Source organism: Mycetomoellerius zeteki, unplaced genomic scaffold (assembly GCF_001594055.1).
Source record: "Mycetomoellerius zeteki isolate Tzet28-1 unplaced genomic scaffold, Tzet1.0 scaffold35, whole genome shotgun sequence".
Taxonomy (NCBI): Eukaryota; Metazoa; Arthropoda; class Insecta; order Hymenoptera; family Formicidae; genus Mycetomoellerius; species Mycetomoellerius zeteki.
In genome coordinates this window covers 4,169,810-4,192,763 of record NW_017257338.1, presented here as the reverse complement: position 1 = coordinate 4,192,763, position 22,954 = coordinate 4,169,810, and the positions used below count along the sequence as shown (strand labels likewise).

General features: G+C 33.7%; 1 protein-coding gene across 4 annotated transcripts in view; it reads left to right on the top strand.

Moving 5' to 3' along the window:
* LOC108725645 (protein couch potato) overlaps positions 1–14,866 on the top strand; it is an 84,979-nt gene extending 70,113 nt beyond the window's left edge. For 3 of the 4 annotated variants that reach the window (XM_018452823.1, XM_018452821.1, XM_018452820.1), the window contains 2 exons: positions 2,154–2,362; positions 13,556–14,866. In XM_018452823.1, coding sequence (XP_018308325.1) covers positions 2,154–2,362; positions 13,556–13,610 — 264 coding nt within the window. In that variant the 3' untranslated portion in view covers positions 13,611–14,866. Of the gene's footprint in view, positions 1–2,153; positions 2,363–8,191; positions 8,397–13,555 lie in introns of all 4 variants that reach the window. The other variant, XM_018452824.1, reaches the window with a different exon arrangement.
* Positions 14,867–22,954: the final 8,088 nt, after the last annotated feature.

Sequence of the window (22,954 nt, the reverse complement as noted above, 5' to 3'; positions counted from 1 at the left end):
AATAGCGACTGAAATTATTCTGTAACACGCCACAGCGAATCACAGATTAATCGAGAATGCGGGGAAAAAGAATCATGATGCAATGTTTTTGTAAATATATCTCGATATTTGATTGAAAATTGTAAATTTATGTTGAAAATTTTAAAATTTTTGAAGAGATAGACATGCTCGATTTTGAATGCTACGATTGATTCAAGAACTTCTGGATTTTATATAGGTAAATCACATTAGAAAAAATTATACTTATGTTTTTTTTAATCGGATATCAATCTTTTATATTTTACATATAGGTAAATATTTTTATATAATCGAATTCGTCGAAAGATACATTTTGTTATTGGATTATACTCTTAAATTATCGTTTCAATAAAGTTCTTAAATCTATAAATCATTTTTGCTTTTTAAAGTTTCTAATATTACGATATTTAAGATTCTATAAGTTTGTCATTCTTTCTTGTTGCTTAATGCCGTTACAAAAAAAATACTTGTTTGTAAAACATAAATTAAATTTTTAAAAATAATTTTACACGAGGAAAGTCAGAAATAGTTATATGTGAAATTTTTATTTTACAACAGACTATCGATTCAGTAAAAATTTAAAACGGTTATATTGAGAAAGCTTTTAGAAGTGATTGAAAGTTTATAAGCTAATTTTTTTTAAAGCTTACACAAAATTTCAAACATAAAATATCGTTATTACTAAAATCCAATATTCCTTGAATTTATCCGCACGAGAGAGAAAATCCGTTGCATTGAACGTTTGATAAATCGAAGGCTCTTGAGTCCGGACTGCTTGTTATTATTATTTCCTTTTTCTCCGTACGCATCTTGCTTTTCCTTTAACGGAAGTAAAAAGGAAGCGAATCTCGAGATATCCACTCAAGGAATAACGAACAGAGAACCTGGTAGCAATAACGTCGGAACTTATTAAGTTGAATATCTTCTACGATCCAACTCGATTAAATGCATTCTCGAGCGACTTAACGATACTGAGAATGTCATTGGCGAGATTTATCATTGCTTTGATAAGTTAATAACGATACTCAATGCAAATGATTTAAAATCATTCCTTTCCTATGTTGATGATATCTTTTAGAGTCATATTTTTATGTACAGATAGTTAAAAAATCTGCTGCGTTTCCTTACGTTATATAATTTATTTCAATATGTGTGTGTGTGTGTGTGAGAGAGAGAGAGAGATTAGCTAGTTATATCAATTATTATTTCTAATTTCTCAATAAAAAATAGGTAGGTGACTGTTGAAATAACTTTGCAATTAAGCACGAAGATATTTAAAAAAAAGAAAAAAGTTTTAATTTTAGTCGTTTTTATCTGTTATTAAAAGTAATAGTCGACTATTTTTCATAGCGCTTTGCAACATACAATTTAAGGTTATTATTACAAAAAAGAGTTATTGCATAATGTCACCATTGACGCAAATATAATATTCCAGCAAAAAAGACATCTAAATGATATACAGAATGTTTTAATACCGCTAGTACAAATGAAGAAAGTGGTTTTACTTAAAAATATATGTCGAAAGTGTATAAAATAAAATTTTTTTATACGAGGCTTCATTTTCCAGAAAAACTTTCAATATTCGTCAGGTATTAACATGCATTTATAGTTATAAATATTATAAACGTTACGCATGCATTTGTATTGCAACGTTAATACGCATTTGTATGAATTATAAACATTACAAATAATAAAAAGCTACTTCAGGGATATATGATAAGATGTGTTTACTTTTCAAAAATTTTATTTTATTGTCTTGAAAAGTGTTGAAAGTTCTGGAATACCTTATATATTTAAATTCTAACAGAACACACTCAATTTAAATTTGTCTTAAATTCTAGTTCTTTTGATGCTTGTTTGTTTTAATATTTTCGCAAATGGTATATATCGATGTTTTCTTTGCCAGAATATTGTTCGAATTTATACATTAGTCTACTAAAATTAAAGTTTAAAAATCGGGACGACCTTTAGACTTTAGTTTTTGTCAGAAAAGATACAATTTTTTATTGAAGGGACAAATGTAGGGCTGAGAAAGACAGGGCGGATTGACGCAAATGCCGTCGATCTGTGCGAGCAAACCGACTACTCATGGTCAAGCGAAGCGAGTGTATGACAGAAGTATTTATATTTTTCAGGCGCCTATGTCCCTGCCGCATCCTACGACGTTGACGTCGATACACGCGTCGCTGCCTCATTTTCTACCGTCGCCGGCACTGGCGTCACCGGTCGGATCACCCTCGTCACAGCCGAACATAGCCGTCAGCAATGCGCAATGCTCCACCCTCTTCGTGGCGAACCTGGGCCAGTTCGTATCCGAGCATGAGCTAAAGGACATCTTCAGCAGGTCAGACACCTTATCTGTTCACCTTATTCTTTTAATTCATAGCTGGATGTGAGCCAATCGAATATGCTCACTAGTCGGTTGGCTCGCTTATCGATTTATTATATTTATATATTTTATGACCTACACATGTGTGTGATTATCAAGATCCTAAGGACACAGTTTTCAGAATGCATCAAGGTGCATTATCGCTGTATAGTAAAGGTGTAGGCGTCGTTAGATAAATTTGCAGAAATAGTATGTATATCAGCTAAATTAAAGTTTTTTTAACTTTAAAATAATATTTTTTCGTTTGTCTGAATTTTTTAACTTTAGAATAATATTTTTCCGTTTGTCTGAATTTTGGTGAAAAGTCTTAATAAAACAGATAGTTATGAAATTTAATGTTCTTATTATTATCTACGTAGCTATATATTAAAATTTTTAGGGAGATCTCAATTTGATGAAATATTGGTGCTTAAAACATTTAAAGACTACGTTTATCATAATAGGTATACAGATAATTAATTTTATTTTAACGCAAAGTGTCAGAAAATACGAATATTAATCATAACAATAACAATGATAATAAATTACTTAAAAGAACCAAGTCACGTTTATATGACACACATGCTGGAGGTAAATGCGCGCCAATTGTGATACGGGTACCGATACACGTGGGTCTTATCAGCTTACCACGTGGTGGTGATATCACGATGTCGTGGTGTGCTCGAAACGTTTGCAATTCTTGACGAACAAACAGCAAGAATACGACGGCTTCAAAACATTTTTGATATTTACGAATAAATCTTGGAACCATTGAATTTTTTAGGCCTCGATTTTTGGATAAAATTTTCTGGACAATTTTTTGGATAAAAAATTTTCAGATTCTAAAATATTTTATTTTACCTTTAGATTACTTTATCTAGTGGAGATCTTTAATGAAAATATTAAAATATCTCTTGATTCTCATAAATATTTTAGTTATGTAAATTCTAAAATTATTGAATCTGTATTGAGTGTCTAATAATTGAATTTGTCAGTATATATGTCTAAATAAAAAATTCTATAATTATCACAGCAATTTTTGAATTAAAACTAAACTCACATGAATAAATTCCAGATAGATTAAAGACCGGAAGTTTTGCGTTTATTATAGAATCAACTTGTTATGCTCTTAGTGATTTACGTCGTTACAGTTATATAACTTTAGCAAGGATATATGCGTTCAAGGATTTTTCGCATTAGACAAAAAACGTTGTTAAAAAGTATACATCTCAAGCATTATACTATGAATAGCGCGTAATATATGCAATTCTTACCATTCCTGACGCTTGCAAAATTTGCGGAATAGCATATTTACTATTAATTAATTATATTATCGTACTTTACGTGGTTTCGATTGGCATATATTATGGGCAGAACTTTTAGACCATTAAAAAAATATAAAATGTAAAATTGTAATTAAACATGATAATCCGCTAATTACGGACGGAGATATTCGCAATTAAACTGCTCGCTTAAGTGTCAGCTATCCAACAAGCGGCGAAGTTAAAATATGTTATCCGGCCGAGCATTACAGTTGCGCTCGTGTAATAAATTATTTTCACGTGCCCTACCATGCGGAACCTTCCCACGATCCTGAGTACGCCTCCAGTACGTCGTGAATCATTGAATCGAGAATTACGAACTCTTTCGATATGTCTACATTAAATCGGTTAGACCGCAGCTAATATCCGCTGGTGTAGATATACCATATTTTTACATAGGAATGGGAAAAACTGAAGATCCGGCAGAGTCGTTCATTTACCTTTGATTAATGCTGCGAACCTCGATCATGTGTTTGTAGTCGCGGGATTGCAATAATTATTATCTATATATACGAAGAGAAAGTTACATGAATTGATTTTTGTATGCTGCACCGCAAAATAATAAGAAACTGCTATAATACTTGTGGGTACTCTTTATTTAATGGAATATAGGCAGTAGTTGCTTTGGTATTTTTGATATCGATTACTATGGTTATTAGAAAAATAACAGATAGAAAAAGAAAAAAAAGAGTTTAATAGTTAAATTAGAAAAATTATGAATTAACAGAATGATATGACGTACCTCATATTTTTATGCAATTCACTGGAAAATTAAAAACGTAAAAATTAGGATTTAAATATTAATATAGAGTAAAAAATATTTACATATTTATTATAGTATAAAAAATGTATAATTATAAAAAAAGGAAAGAATACAATGTTTAATTATTTATAAAGTCAAGTATATATAATTTACCTTAAGCACAAATAATTATTGAATCGAAAGAAAAATAGAATTTAGTAATAAAATAATTTTTTTGATAATCATTGGAGATGAAAAGAGTTTAAATAGAAACTAAAATATATTTTATTCAGTTTAAAGTAATTTAATAGCAAGATAGTAAAAGTTTTTATATCTTCGTGCAAATTTTGTTATAACGCTTCAAAAACTCTATTCTTCGAACAAAGAATAATTTTGGACAGGATTTATTTCGTTTTCACTTTTATATTTTTAGTAGGAATCTTGTGAAACACGGTAGTGAAAAGGTGAAAAATTATACATTGACAGAAGTGTTTTTTGAACACATTAACTATTTTATCAAATATATCAATTGCATTTTGTTTCTTGTAAAGAAAAGCAGAGTGTATAAAATAAATTTACCAAATTGTTATTATCATTTATGAGACACTATCACAATTTATAATATCTAAATAATTTTTCCTGTATACGTTTGAATTTGTATTTTTTGTCCAAACACTATTTATTCTTGTTACACCAAACGTTAGTTATAAAGTAATTGGTTCATCGATACTCGAAATGCACAATTCTCTAACAAAATATTAAGAATTGCTAAACAGTGTCCTCGACACACAGGGTACGAATAATGATCTAGAAGACGCGATCTACTCTTTCGAGTTTCGCAGCTGACGGAAGTCTGCGCGCGACTGTCTTGCAAGTTCCAACGCCAATAGAGAAGCTCTTCCTCCCCTCGTATAATTAGCCTGTGAAATCTCATTATCCCGCAAACCCCAGAGTTCTGCAGTATGAATTCGTAAGTGAGTGCCTGAGTTAATTACACGCGTTTGCACGTGCGAGAGGCGCCCTGCGCATTCTACAATTTTCGGTAGCTCGCGGGAGTATTCGACGGAATTTCGTCGTCGACGATGTGAATACATTGTCCTCGTCGTATGTAATTCAACCGTTGTTCTTGCACGGGTAATTATTTCACGTTGATACGTTTGAGAAAAAGTACATTTGTCAAGACAAAAAAATTTTATAATCGTGCGAAAATATTTTTTTATCATAGAACGCTTATCATATCAGATTATTTAAAAATGACAGTTTAGAAATTAATATTTAGGAATTAATCTCTTACACTAAGAAGAAATATAAATTAAAGATAGATTTGTAAATAATGTTTTAAAAATGTGAGCACAATTTTACATCTACATTCTTTAGTGTTTTTTAATTGAAAAGAGAACATTTATAAACAATACGGATTATTAAAAATATTTTCTTGCAATTTCGAAAATTAACAAATTAGAAACTGGAAATCTTATTTGGTATATGAAAAATTTTTATTCATCTAAGGTTTAATTTTTCTCTTTATATCTCTTTTTATATTAAAAAATTTTTTCTATTTAAGATTTAATTGTTCTCTTTCTTTCTATAAAATATTAAATCTCTCTTTAGTATGTCGCAGAAACCTCAATATTAATTAATCGATATATAATTATTGTGATATTTAATTACTAATGCATTGTAGATATGAAATAGGAGATTTTTAATACAATTTTTTAAAACTATATGTTTCTAGATCTATGAATTTCTGAGCTTATATGTTATTATAGATTTGTGTACGTCAATCTGTGAACCTTTAACTTCTGATTTATGTTTATTCTCGTTGTGGATTTGTAAATAAACAAACAGACAAATCAAATTAATAACCATAGTAATCAAAGGATAATGAGCAAACGACAAAGCATCAAGTACCTGCACCTAAATTTAATCGTCATGCCGAGGGCGCAATAATGGTCGAAATTGTGCAAGTCCGTCGTGAACGCCGAAAGCTTTATACTAACAGCACTGCCTCCAAACATCACTGACATCCGCTAATCATTTGCCACCGTCGTAGATTGTAGGCATATAGGACGCACCTGTACTAGTACCCGTACCAATACCATGCGACCAGTGCCGTTTACTAATTGTCGGTGTGCTGAATGGGTTTGCACGGAGGGTAATGTCTCTACATCGCGAATTATCGATTAATTGCGGATTTGTAAATGCACTGTGAACCTAATGAGAAGGGATTAGGAAGGAACTCAGTGTAATATAGAAAGGAAAAAATGAACTATAAATAATTTCTTTTATAAAATAAACAGTATAACAATAGAAATAATGATGCGAATTATATATAGAGAAGAAAATGGTATTATGGCACCAGTTACATTTTACACAATAACTTTGTTAATAACCAATATTTAAAATTTGACAATTACATTCATTAAAATGTTGTTGAATCGATTCTGGACTCAAAGTTACGAAATATTTATTACTTAGGATACTATTAATAAAAATGTGGCGACATTGTATAATGACTCTAAGAAAAAAATAGGTAGTGATCGCCTTCAGCATTCCCAAAATAGCCTTAAAATATTAATTTTGTTTAGAAAACAGTATTTGGTTACAAAATTAACAAAAAAGCAAAATATTTTAAAATGTATGCAAATGAATGTATATACACTCATATAACTTCTGCATATAAGCTGCTCAGTACTAAAAATCTCAGTACTAAAAATAGTACACGTAATACAAACTATAGATTAACAGTAGAGCTATCAAATAATTATTTTGATATGAAAATCTCAAAAAAGAGGTCGTGAGTAGTCAATATTCATAGAAGGTCACATTAGCAAAATGCCATGGTATGGTTTAAATTTCCATAACTCAAAATATATACCTTATAAATATATGTTATAAATATAACATGGTATAGTCAAATAAAATGTTAAATACCAAATAACACATTCAAAAATACATATATTTGTGTGATAATATGCTCAAGTTTAATAAAAATGAGGGAAACTAGGTGTAATTAAATGCTAAAGTGTACCTCAGAAACGTTTCGAAATACTTGAAAGTAAAAATGCGTTATAATAAGTGCTGGTTATTAAGTATTGGTAATATTAGCATCATGGTAACGGCAAGCTATTGAACTAATAATTCCATAAGTAATCATTGGGATTCGCTATATAATAGCGGAGATATTAAGGGAGGCCACAATATATATATACTGGCCATAATACTACCTTCTCCTCTATATAATTATATATACATAATAGATATGCTTTTTAAAATAATTTTTCAAACATTCGATTACGTTTTAAAAAATAATTTCAATGATTTGTGCAATATTGTATATATTTAAAGATTTTGCAAAATAATAATTGTACAAATTATTTTATTATTTAATTTATTTCGATAATTTTCCTTCTTTACATACAATTATATTATACGTATGTATTGTATATATGTATGTAATTATCTCTGTACACCTTAAATTCCCCTAAAATAATTAGCACACGTATATGCTAAAGGAAATAATTCACAGCTGTTAACGATTTGAATTTGATCCTGAGTTTGTGTCGCATCCCCTCCGTGTAATCACCCCATGTCGGCACCGCCTGACACCACCGACACCATTAATGGCAACCAAGCAGTAACCAAACCCCCCTAAAACCTCTCTAAACTCCCCCTTTACCAGAGTACTGTCTTTACGACTAACTAGAGCACGTATTGTACGCTTCTCTTATTTGTGCACAGTTTTCCTGGTTTCTCCCGGCTTCGTATGCACACGAAGGGAGGGTCGCCAGTGGCCTTTATCGAATATCAAGACGTTCGCTACGCGGCCCAGGCGATGGCCACTCTCCAAGGATCCTTTCTCCTCTCCTCCGACCGGGGAGCGATACGAATCGAATATGCAAAGTCAAAAATGGCCGAGGTGGGCTTTACAAATCTCTGGATCGAAGTAGGTTCCACTTTATGCTACGATAGACCGCTGCAAAGGACGCGGGGGGCGGCTCTATGTGAACTAGGCGAAGGTTTTGTACTCGTGAGGTATTCGTGAGCTCGAAACCATTGGTGTTTGTTCTGACGTTATTCATAGGACGAAGAGATGTTGGTTCTGAGAAAGACCTTAGCACGCGTGAGGATTTTAGTGAGGGCGTTTCTTGCGCACTTTGCACATGCCGAGAGACTAGAGAGCCTCGATGAGAGTATTTGTTGCGGTCAAAAGTAGAGCTTGCGCACCTCCGAACACCCAGAGGCCTTGCTTATGCGCCAAAGTCCTTAGCACGAGTGTTTACGTTGGTCTAGCACGAGACTTTTGCACGTACACGAGGCTCTGGGTGATCCGCCCTACAGTAGAGCCGCCTCCGCGAAAATGCGATCGACGGCGAATACGTAGGGTTGTGCTTTTATCGATACTTTATATTTATTTTCTTGTTTTATTTTGGTGTAATAATTATTGTTATTATATATTATGAAATTCAAAATACTTCATTAAAGAAAAATACTTTATAACGCTTAATTATATGTATGGAAAATATGAATTTATTATCTTGGTATTCTACTTAATGAATATTATTGAGTGGTGAAGAGATAACATGAAAAATAAAGTTTTAATAATATATCTTCAAAAGGAAATTGCAATTTATGGTCTTCATAATATAATGAAATTGGAACTTTATAAAGAAAGCAATAGTTTAATTTGAAAACATATATGTATGATATTACGAATAAAATACGATTTAAAATATAAATACAAAATGTTAAATTTAAATAATAAATTTACTTTAAAAATAAAATTTATTTTAGAACAATATTTTATTGGAACTCTGAGCACAGCTGTGCGTTTTCGTCTAGGGGCCGAAATCGATATAATCTCGATGAATTTACGTATATTGATGCTATAGATATAAAAAAATGACTTTAATATTTAGAATTGTGGAAATAGCACATTATTTTTCTGCATCCATAGCATCGAAAACATCACTGAAATAATATTGATTTCGGATCTTTACTTTTGTCGCCGGTACCAAAATGCATTGGGCCCAGTGAATCTTGGATCCAATTATTCGGTCATTATTCGATCAAACTCACGCGGTTTCGCCCTCGAAAGCGTTTGTGCCTCGAGGCGCTAGACAGGCCGTCACTTCGAAGGCCAATTAAATCTGGTTGAAAGACCGACGACGGCTGTCCCGTCGAGGACTCGTATCCGAACAGTAGATGCGCTCTCGTGCGTTGGTGCCAATTATCAATTATCCGTCGTTAATCGCCTACCGATCACGTGAAATCCGGCGAATCTGCCCGTCTTTCTTTCCTTCTTTTTTTTCTATCTCACTTTATCTCTCTATCGCTCGATTGAGATACACGTTCCCGTTTCTGCGATCCGAACGCGTACAATTTTTTATCTATTTTGAATTATTTTTTTATGATTTTCTCTTTTGAATTTTTGCACGATTCCAAACAGAGACTAAATTATAATTTCGAAGAGTTCAGAATTCAATGTTGGAGACAAGCAAAAATGATCTCGATATCCATTCCTGACTGATGAGAATGCGATACTTGATAGCAAGGTAAATTTTATCGTAGCATTGAAAATTGAACTCATCTAAATTATATGGTTTCATACCTAGACTTCAAGTTTTCTCTTTTTCTTGTTGTATTCCTTTCGTATTATATTTCCTCTATTGATGCCTGTTTGATGTCGATTTGCTCGTTCTTACGATGTAATTTCCTTCATACAAAATCCTTTCCTTTCATGTATGTTTTTTTTTATTTCCGCTGTATCAAATCTGTCTTTGTTTTACTGTACCATCTAGATATGACGAGCACTATGCACCATCCTCTAGCAACTTTATACTAATCGGCAGTAGTAACGCTTGGGAAAACATTGGCTGTATAAAATATAAGGATTAATTTTATTGACTAAAATTATTTTTTATTAACAATTAGAGTTCGTAACAATAAAATATTTTTAACTACATTTTTTGATACAATAAATGTTGTATATATTTTTAGATTTCACTGAAATGTGATTGTTTTCTATTGTTATTATCACGCGGAACGTATATCTTTTAAAAATCTTTGTACAAAAGACAAAGTGAGTTTGATGTGTCAAACGTTCATTTTATTTTTTAGTTTAACGTTTAACTTTAATCCGTTTAAACAAAATGAATTGGAAAGATTGTACGATAAAAAGCTATGTAAGATAAAAAAAGAGGAAAGTCAGACAAAACGATGATTCTGAGGTTCCGCTTTTAATCAAGACCGTATTTCCGCCGATGAAAGAAGATTCGTCGGACATTTAAGGATCGATCCCACTTACGTAATTTAAGGGCTGAACTAAGTTCAGCTCAGGTTATCCAACCACTAAAAGGATTGAACTAATTAATTAATTAAGTAATTAAGCTGCGTTAAATGAAGTTGGCGGAGTTGTTCATTTGTTCAAAATGATAGTAATATTTCGGCAAAGCTCACAACAACTGTGACATTATTTACGCATGACATTCGATATGTAATGACACGTCAAGAAAAAAAATTGCATCATTTTTCATTTAAAAAGGAGCTAATAATCATGCATGTCAAAGTTAGAAGAATAAGAATTTAAGCAAGGTTCTGTTAAATCGCAAAATATACGTAATGTACGAAGAATTATTTGAAAATCAATAACTTGAATGAAATAGTTATTTATTTTTTCATTATTGGCTATTTCCTTTCCATATAGCCTTGTCTTTATTGGTTCTTGTAAAAAAAATTAATTAATCAAAGATATCTATATTATACGAAACGTTGGAAAATTGGTTTTTAAAGATTTAAAAAGATCTCGAAGGAATATAAATATAAGATGTGTATTTTTGAAATTTACATCAGATTGAGAGATAGAAATGAAGGACTCGAGAATCCATTCGACACGTTTGAAAATGTATTCCCGTCAGGGCAAAAGTGTGTCACCAAAAATTGATCGGACGCTATAAAAGAGCGTTTCAGATCACTCGACCTTACCCTTTCAAATCGGTGGATCGATACCATTCGCTTCCAATTGCAATTGTGTCGCAACTTGTTTATTCATACATGACGCCGAAAGTTGCGATTGGTCACGCTATAAACGAAGCTGTGGCTACGGATCGACCTCCCCATTTTCGAATTAAACGATCGATACGGTCCGCTTGGGGCTGGGCACGGCCAAACACATCATCGTTAATTCACGTCGTTTTATAGAGACGTCTGGCACCGCAACGTTCACCTGGTGGGATACTCGATGAATTAAAACTCTTGCCCTTTTTCGAGCGCGAACACATTCAATCCTATGAATATTTTCTCTTCCTCTGTCCTGTAAGCGTATATATCAGAAAACCTTTCGTAGTTACGCTTTTAACAGATGAAGGAGGTCCTTTTTATAGGATTGTTCAGGAACGACAAAGACAGAGAGAGAGAGAGGGGGGGAGAGGGAGGGGGAGGGGGGAGAGAGAGAAAGAGAGAGAGACCCAAGAGACTTGAGTTGTTGAATAGTCGAGTTTTTAATTTTCTACCTCTGGGAGAAGAATTCCTAAGCTTTTATGTTTTCGAAATTTATTTGCGTCGATTTGTTTAACAGAATTTCCAAGACTTTTTCATTTCTTGAATCTTTAAATCGTTTAATTTCTTTTTATGTAAACACTGAAAACTTTAAATTTCTTAAACTTCTTACGTCGTGTTTTTCTTTCTTTACACACAAACATATATAGGATAAAATGGTACAATTTCGAACATAGTACAATTCTGAACGAAAGAAAATAATCCAATTTTCGAGGTTCAAGTTTGATCTCATTGTGTGAAGGATATTGAAAGGTATCAAATAGGAAGAAAAAAACTTGAACTTTGAAATTGGATTCAAATTTTATTTTGTTCAGAATTTTATCATTTTCCAAATTATATCATCTTATTCTATATGTAATGTATTGTAAATTTATATTGTGAAATAAAATTTTTACATATAATAGAATATATTATTTTTATTTAACATACACTGAGAAAAAATATCTTAATTTCAAAGAAATATTTCTTTGTTCGTATTCATACAAATTATTACTTTGGATCAATGAAAATTTCTTTAAAATTAAAATATGATTTTTAAATTAAAAAAAAATATCTTAATTTCAAAGAAATTTTCATTGATCCAAAGTAATAATTTGTTTGAATACGAGCAAAGAAATATTTCTTTGAAATTAAGATATCTTTCTCAGTGTACTGAATACTTTTGCTATTATAATTCTTTTTATGTTTAAAAATCTTTACAATACTAATACGCCGTGAAGAAATATTGTCATAAGATTTACGTTATTTTATTTCCATATTTACATCGCCCCGCCTTGAATCTATTCTTGCTATGTAAATACGTTTTATTCATAAAATCTTTGTTTGTCCTGCGAGATTTCTTTTAGACACAACAAAACTCAATCTATCTATATTCCTATATCTTGTACTTCCCTTATTATACCCTCCTTTTCTTGGCCGTGTGTATGCCTCTTCGTTGACCGAGAGCTTTGAACAAATCGTGAAAGAGCGCTTTTCAGCACAGTCACGTCCTAATGAGGTACGCAAATTACTCAATGGCAATGTCGTCTCTTCAGCTTCGCGTGGACACTCTTCATGTGGTAACAAGACAAATGTAGGTTGTCCTTTCATCCTCGTTTGGACTCTCGACCGAGTCTTTTTCAAACTGTCACAACGTGACTTATTGAGAACCGGTTAAAAAATTCGTTAGAAATTATCGTCTTTTGGTTTTGAATACTCACGTCTTTTGACAATTACGAAAATTCATAACTCGATTTTAGATATACTCCATAGGTACATTCAAAATTTGTGTGAATTTTTTACGATATCTTTGAACATATTTGAGTAGTATTAATAATTACAGCTTAAAGATGATGTAATTTTCTTTCTTGTGTATATATTAAGAATGTCTGTTATATATGTATAGTGATATAATAGAGAAAATTGAAGAATTATTGTATTCCAGAAAAAATTAATTCTATCTGGTCTCACATATTGATGACATGCGATTTAATTATAAAAACGTCGTCCAATTAGGATTTCTTGAGTTTTGAACGTATCATGTTCTAATCGCTTGCATTGATTTTTCAGGGATCAAAGAGACAAGAAAACGGCCAACCTTAAGATTGACATCAATGGCATGTAAAAAGGCAGAGTATCGGGCAGCCTGGAAGAGACGATAGAACGCGCGACAGGATATCCACCGGAAAACAAGACACGAGGAAGAACCATACAAGAAGTCGCACTGTCGAGCAGTTAAAGATTCGTCGGCGAGAGATCGTGGGAAGCGAAACGTAGGATGCAGGAGCAGTAACACACATACATACATATATGAGAAAGAAGGGAAGAGAAGAGATGCAAAAATTGCGAGCGTGGGTGGAAGGGCAAGATTTCGCTCTTTCGCCCGAAAGGGACACAGCGAACACATCGGTAGGCAAATTCTTGTAAATTCTTCGACGTTGCAGAACGGAGGCGTGTTGGTTCGCGCGACTCTAGCGGGGGGCCCAATATAATCACATAATAATTCCTAGGTATATATATTTTTTAATGAACTTAACTTATCGATTCGCGTACCTACCTTTACCTACTATTTATTTTCACCGTGTCTTTGATCGCGATCGACGATGACGAAGCGATAGACAGGGGCGGGGGTGATAGAGATGTGGCAGGTGAAGCATCGAGGAAAAGGCAACAGAAGAATGAAGCAAGCGAGAGGAAACGGATTTTATTTCTTGTATATGTATTACATATGTAAAGAAGAATGGCACTCTTCGCAATTACACGCGCACGTCATATCGTGATATTTGGTTACACGTACATGTATATGTACACATGCATACACAAAACACACACCCATATAAACAGACACATTTATACGCGACAGTCGCGAAGATTTTTTTCAAACATACCATGCCACCCTGGGATACATCCGCACATACCATAAAATTTGCATTCAACGATAAATCTATTGGATGTTTCGGAAACAAATTTCTGACAAATTTGTTAAATAAGTCACATCGAGCTCGAATTTTCCAAATTGTTCATATTGCTGAAAAAGTAATAGTAATAAATATCGAGCCTCGCAAAAATTAAGCTCATTAACGCGTGATTAAAACACATTGATGCACAATGCGAATCCTGGTGGTGGCTCTAACGCGAAATTGCGTATTCTACATACTAAAACGAAACAAGCGAGGCGAAGATGAGTACATCAAGCTTAATACCAAAGGTGCCCTAAGAAGTGTGTATTTATGTTTTATCATCGGCGCGTCACGCGCGAAACGAGCGCGCGTACATTTAACTATTGTATCTTGTTAAGAAGAGTCTAGTGTGTCCTAGGTGAAGATGAGTGTGTGTACGTGTGTGTACGTGTGTGTACGTGTGCGTACGTGTGTGTGTGTGTGTGTGTGTGTGTGCGCGCGCGTGTGTGCGTGTGTGTGTGCGCGTGCGTGCGTGCGTGCGTGCGTGCGTGCGTGTGTGTGTGTGTAAGAGAGAGAGAGGGGGGGGAGAGAGAGAGAGAGAGAGAGAGAGGGGGAGAGAGAGAGAGAGAGAGAGAGAGGGAGAGAGAGAGAGAGAGAGAGAGAGAGAGTCTGAGCACGAGTGCAAGTAAGAATGGGATTGCGGATGCGTACAGAACATGTACGGCGACAGGAAGAAAGAAAGAGTGACTAAATTGAGAGAATGATAGGTGAGAGAGAATGACCGTAAGTAATAATCTTATACATATATATACATAACGAACGCGAACATATCATAGGATTAAGCCTGTAGATGAAAATTCAAGTGCGGCAAGAGGAGAATTTAAATCGTCCGCTTCTCCATAAAGTAAAAAGATCGCGCGAGAGCGGATGGAAGAAAAGAGAGTAGTAGTGAAGGTGATGTGCCCCGCGTGTTAGAAACGGCGGCCAACTCGGCACGTAATTTGCCCAAGTGCCTTTCTGTTGGTCGAGTCACAAGCTGTAATCGGTAGCGTGTTACACACATAGATCTTGTCCCGATTTTTCGAACTCCCAAAGAGAGAACTCCCGGCGCTTCTCTAAACGTGCATCCGTACCCGAAATACGTCCCATTCGCCTCTATTTCGCCCTATCGTATTTCCCTTTTCCTCCCGCGTTCTCCTCTTACTTTCTCGGTGGCGGAAAGCTGCAATGAGGACGCATTAAAGATCTCATAATGATTCAAGGGTCAAAAAAGCGAGTTTTCAGTGAATATTCGAGCAAAATTCATTTTCCAAGATGGTTCAATAAATTCATTAATAGCTATTTTGGTAATTTCTTTTTGATATGATTTCTCTTTGATTCTATGCCGAGTGCTTTCATAAATATTGTCTCATGCAAATGTACGTATTGAATAAAAGTATGATATTTGCATTCTATATTTGATGTAGGATTTTAATAAGTTTACATTTTTAATAGAATTATATAACGAATATTTTCATTAATTATAAAATGAGATTATAAATCAATGTTAACAAATAGCCGTAACAAAGATTATTCAAGTAGCTTTCCGTAATTTTACGCAGCTTCCGCCGAGTCTTAGAATTTTATGACCAACCTTTATATCTCCCGTTATATCACTGGGCATTTATTACATGTATCCGCAATTAACGAAAGTGAAAATTACTTAAGAAATAAAAAAAAGCCGCCGGTTAAACAGTGGATTATATCGGTAAAGGCGATCATCCACCGGCGTGCTCGGGCGAATCGATTGATCATCCATCACTGATCTCCCCATCATCGTCGTTATAGCTCGTCAAGTCATGATCGCGACAGTATGTTCTTTATTTTTCTACGGAAAGCGACTGGAGAGCACTACATTAGAATCACTCCGCGATATTGGGGCTTGACGAATACACGATACATTTAAATATACGCGTGCGAAAAAGAAGAAGAGATAATGGAAAGTAAAAGGATACTATTATCAGGCAAAATATTCGAATTTCCACTTTAACTCTTTGCGCTCTTACGTTCGAGTCCTACTTTACATATCAATGTAGATTATCGGATGGAAAGGGATAAAAATTGATATTTTCTAATGCTATAAATTTTGGATTTAACGCTACAACTAACTAACAAACCACTGCGATAAAAGATGTAATTTATGAAACTTTAGGAAGTATAATCTAAGTTATAATCGAATCGAGGCCTTACAATTCAAGGAGCAGTAAAATGAACTGAGATTTAGATTCTCATACACAAGAGTATCCATTTCAGATATTTAAAAATAAATGATTGCGTTAATGTGTAATTGAATGATGAAAAAAAAACTTGATTAGAGTATCTTTGCGAATAGAATAGCTTTTATGCGCTTGAAACCAGATTTATACATGGTTAGCCTTCTTCTAAAAAGAAGTATAATGTTCTCAATGCGTATCTTTTGCAATTAAGAAAAATAGAATAAATAACATTTGAGTGCAAAGAGTTAATGGAATACGTCAGTGTCCAAAGATAAAAATCTATGAGAATTTCGAATCATGAATAAGATAAATATCTAGCAAAAAAGAAAAGATGAGAGAAATATAGCGAGGATAGGATAATGAGAAATATAAGCAGATTTTGGATAACGCGACCGTGACCGCTCGAGTATCGCGATCGCGAGGGATGATCGTCGACCTTGGAAAGATGCGAGGATGCAGCGCGGCAAACGCATTATTCGGTGTATTCAACAGCTCGTTATTTTGTAATTAGCCGTTAAGAGGCGGATTCGTCGTTATTCACGATCGGAATCGATGAATCGTTAGATTGAATTTTAAAGTGCTTTACAAGTGAACTAACACATATCAGTAGGCAGTACGCTATTATTACATTAACATAGAGTGGTATTCGCGTAAGGATATATTAGAGGTTAATATAAAATATGAAGAAGTATATATATATATATATATATACATATATCTACAGATAGATATATATATATGAAGAAAAAATATATATAAACCACACTTAAAGTACAGGGGCGAGAAGTACATGTCAATCAGATATTTTGTACCGTCTCTAGAAAATTACTCTAGCGAGTTCGTTTTATTTCTTTTTTATATACGTATATATATACACGTGTATAGGCATAAATACAGTATCGTGAAAGCGAATCCTGCGCAACGCAATGCGAAACGAATCATGCGAAACGTGAGCGTGACCGGGACCCTATAGCGCTCTTTTATTCTAAAAGAAAAGTAGCGAAAAGTATCGTTTATTGAGCGAAAAACTCGGAAGGAAATCGTACATTTAACAAATAAAATGTAAATAAAACAATTATTAATTAATGGCGATATGGAGAATTGAAAACAAATGTCATATATAAATATGACCTTGATTCTTTGTTTTACATTCATAAATATAAGAATTTACGAATTAATGAATTAACGAATATGTATAAAAGATATCTGTGAAACATTCAAATATTTTGAAAATTAAGAAATAAGTAGGAATTTGCAGCATTAAACTGATTTCATCGATTGTACGATTTTTCCTTCGAGAAGACATGCTCCTGTTTTAATATCATTTATTCGCATGATGAATCCACTGTACACTTCGGCAAATTACAACTCGAATGGTTTGCATACTGAAAAATATCTTATAAAATTTGATCTACAATAACAACTTCGCGTGAAACTCATTGAAAAGGGGAAGAAAACGAGATCGAAGAACGCGAGATCACCAAAGATGGCAATGTATCGATCCAAAGACTACCAATAGACCTCACAAAGACTATATTCACGCTGTGAAAAAAACCGTTAATATGCACCACCTGATGCTAGACTGCACCAATCTACCGTAATAATAGCGCGAAGAAGAATCAAGGCAGATATTTGAATTGCACGGAAGTATAATTCGCCTTTGCTTTTTGAGTTTCTCTCGTAGACCCCGATTCCGTCCTCGTAGGAAAATTCTACTGCAGGATCGATCCTCGAGATTCTAAAGCTTCTGCACATCTATAAAATTATACGAAAACCATAATCCAAAGCTATTTTAATTTGAAGTTTTACGTTTGATTAATATCGAGATGAATATTGCATTACTTTTTCCAATAAATAACAGATGAAGAATGAAAAAATTGCATTGACACTGCGGTAGTCAGAGATCATCCGTAAAAGCTTACAATTGATGGTGACGAATTGTCATTAGGCTTTTTGATTTAAAAAAAAAATCTGGCAGAAAATAATATAATAATTGAATTCTATATTTTTTGTTTAAAATTAGTTATGAAAATCACGTTTCAAATTTGCCAGGGCCGAAGAAAGGCTACGTACCTTATCATAATATAAATATGAGCATATAGGGCAACCAGGATTAATAGAGTGCTCCTTCGAGCCTGACCACACTTCGAAAGTAATGACCATAGTAGTATTGCCGAGACACCAAAAATGAAAGTGAAAGTGAGAAGGCACGATGAGATATGCATAGACAAAATACATATCAATTTTTTAAAGCGCGCGAAATGCGAAGCGGATTTGTCGTGGCGATATATATCGGGTAAACGGACAGAGCTTCGCACCGATACCAGTGATAAGTGTCGAGGGTGGAAGGGAGTTTATACATTCCGGACGAATGATCTATAGGGAGGAGGGGGTGAATAAGAGGGTGAAGGTAGAGAGAAGTATGATAGTCTAAAAAACAGCTTTCCTATTATTTGATTACGATTTTGTTAATTGACTTAAGCAACCGCGAGAACTCGTTCTAGCGGCGGATTATTATACGTCACGATGTTTTTCGGAGTTTTATAAGAATTGCGAGTAGGTAGTTAAGTAATCGTAGACTGTTCTACATAGCTGTTAATCGTAGTATCACACGCGCTTTCTGTGGTATTTAGTTGATTCTGTCATTGATGTTACATCCGTCTGACGACGCGCGACGTAAGTAAAGACGAAGCTAGACGAATATATATATATGTATATGTACCGTGGACTTCGATATCTTAGAATATAACTGCTAGAGCAGACATCTGTATTTTTTTTCATTTCAAAGTACTCGTACGTTGCAATTTTATTTAGATGAAAACTATTATAATTATCATGATATTTTTATTAGTAATGGATTTACATTAAAAATATCTATAAATAGGTGCGCGGTAAAAAATATGATGTCTGTTCGAAGCCGTTAAAGATCGAAGTGATCCGTGGTATTTTAACTGAAAGTAATTGAAATAATTAAGCAATTCGGCGACGCACGTACGTGTGGAATCGAAAGTGTAGTCAATTTGTATATTGCAATTGTCGCAGCCTGATGGCGAGTTTGATTCGTTATGTAGCAAAAATATAGACGGCTTGCGTGTTCTTATTGAAGCCGGTCGTGCTCAGGTAATCCACGTATATTATATTTATACGATTATGTCGCGCGTGTCGTGTAATCGATTAACGTGGGTATCTTTCGCTCGGGCACATCGGTATCGCTTACGCGAAACATTGATACCATTTCTGAACGACGCGTTGAATGGTTGTAAAAAAAATATTAACAATTGGAATTCTAAAATTGAAATAAAATTAAATCTGAAGTTAAATGTGAGTGTGGTGAATAAACATGCTTTTTAAAACTATGTAAAGAGAATTGTGAGTTAATGTGAGAGATTGAAAGAAAGTTAAATATTTAATAAAAATTCCGCATGAATTAAGTCAAATAAGTAATATAATCTTAATTATAATTTTTTAATAGGGCATTCATTGATTTCTTATGTTATGATTGTTACTGACTGTTTAATTTATGAGACTGTTAAAGGGGAATCGATATGATTATTAGATCGCTTTGTAATTTTTGCCTTAACCGAGCTTTGGTATAAATTTGATTAATTTCTTCTAAAAGCTCTCAAATTTTCTCGAACAAGTTGAAGAATAATCTCGCGCGATCGTTCGGCATCCTCGCGTTGATCCTCTAAATTCGGAAATCCGCGCAGTATTTCGATGCATTCCCTCGAGACGAATATTTTTTGAGGTACAAGTACCTGAGGCTATTCGATTATTTATTATTTACGCGACTCGTATAAGTAATCCCAAAGAGTTAAAAATGCTACTTTGCGCCTTCATACGAAAGTATTCTCGCGTATGATTACCCTAATTATCGTCCAAGAGAGTCGAGAATCAGTGGCGACTAGTTGGCTCATGCCATTTATCGTCAATTACATATCTTTTTTCTCTCGTGCATCTCGTTACACGAATAGTAGCGATTATTGCATGAGATCAGGATCTATATAATGCATTGTTATGATATTCATGAATGAAATTTGATTTTAAATTCCATAAGCTAATTACCAATTAAAAGAAAAGATTTATATTATTTATTATAAATTTTAACATTTAAACATCGATCCTCGGAAAGAGAATTTATGTCAGTCATTTTGTCACAGAATGTATTTTAATGCATATTGCTGTAGAAAAATGGCTAAATTTATTTGTGCAATTATAATGATATGCTATATCTGACATGCGTTAAACACTTTTTATTAAGACTAATATTTTAACATGAAATTTCAAAGGCAATGATTGGATAACTGTCACAGTGAACTACACAACTATTATTTAACTCCATCGTCTATATTATCATAGCCAAATTTATGACCAAAGTTCTGTTTGTCTTTCTTTAAAAATAAACTAAATCAATATTCTTCGTAAATTTCATAGAGTAATACTACATCATTTTTTTATTATCTAAAGGGGGATTCGATTTTTGCGGATTTTATTCACTATGACATATTCCTATTCAATCATCGATGGCAGCCTTTATACCCGTCCAAGCCACGATCGCAAGATCGATTCACAACGACGATTACGTATTGAGATGACAAATTCGGGGGGAGGTTGTGCACAAGTGAGCAAGTAAGGAGGGCGCCTAGAAAAGAGATTTTTCAATGTTCGAATATCGAAGTATGTACTTATCTAGAGGATCGTTCGAGATGAGAAGAGTCGGGATTTATAGTTGCTTAATTAATTATTTGTGTATCTGTGTATATGTATGTGTGAATGCATGTGTGCATGTACATGTGTGTTTGGATGGGTATATGTGGGGCTTGGTAGTATATACCAAACGTTCACAATTTCCGGACGCGAAACCGGATATCTTTGACAAAATAATTAGATGAACGAAATACATATGAGAAGAGTTCTTCACTTTTATTCTGATTTTGGAGGAATAACGTGATAAGTAATACCCATTAAGCGTCATATACAGTAAACGTGAAGAATTCTTCTTATAAATTCTTACGACTCGATGAATTATTAATTTATCCATCTGTCAACGAAAATTAATGCTAATATTCTTGTTGATCCTATAAATTGAGACGGGTGGAGCAGTTTATACGAGGCATGCGAGAATTCTTAGGATTATAAGCTTATTCTAGCGTGTTCATAGTGTGTTCCGTGAAAGTCTCATGCTGTTACAGACCTCGCCGATTCCGTTTTCTGAATACGTGAGTGTGCCGATATATACCTACATATGTCCGTGAATTAGTATGAAATTGTGAATATCAGTATATTTCCGGATTTTTGAAGACATGAATTTATAATATTCCCTCTTTACGTATCCGTAAGTCTGGGAATTTTTCTTATTTTACAGAGATACGTTCGTTGATTTGTGAATATTTGATCGTATGAATTTTTAGAACGTATGGGTCTGTAGATACAGAATTCAGCTTCATAGATCTGAGCTCAGGTGGACATTGCGCACGTACTGTGTCGCGTATACATCGGCCACGCGTGACTGAAATCTGCGTTTTCGCAGACGCTTGAAAAGCATGTTGTGGATGTGTAAGTTAGCGTCGAGTAACTAGCAATTTTTTGACAGGGTCAATATAAATTGGAGTATCGAGCTATCATAATTCACACATTCGGAACAAAATAAAATTTGAATGACACATCTTCTGGCAACGACCGATTTTGTGTTTTGATATACATTCCACGAGCCGAGAGAATAGAATCAGTTGACCGTTAAATGCACATTGCGAATATTGAGGGAATATTTAATTTGTATAAGATTTCGTGATAATTGTTTTGCGAATATTTCAAAAGCGAATTCGCGTAATCAATGCTGCGACATGCGTAATCTCAGTTAAAAAAAAAGACAGAATATATATGACAATCACACGTGTCACGAGATCGAACAGTAACTCGAGATACTAGGATCGTTCGGCATCGCTCAATTTGCAATGAGGGAAAACACGTAATTGCTTTTGATACTTATACATTGTACAGTGACGTACGATATTTTGAAAGTGATAAAAAACACGCCCTTACATTCTTAACATATCAGAAACAGCGAAATCGATCGATCATTCATAATATATGCTGGGCCCATTTCCATTTCATAAAAGAATCCATATTAGAGTATCTATCTTGTTTTTTTTATTATTTATGTTATTGTCTATCTCAGGGTATTTCAAAGAAGGATATCTATGAGCGAAAGATGAAGAAGATAATACAAATCGATCTAGTCTAAAAGAATTATGTTTTCAGCAGTAAATGTATTATAATACGAAGTATTAGTGTTTATTGACGAGAAAAAGGTC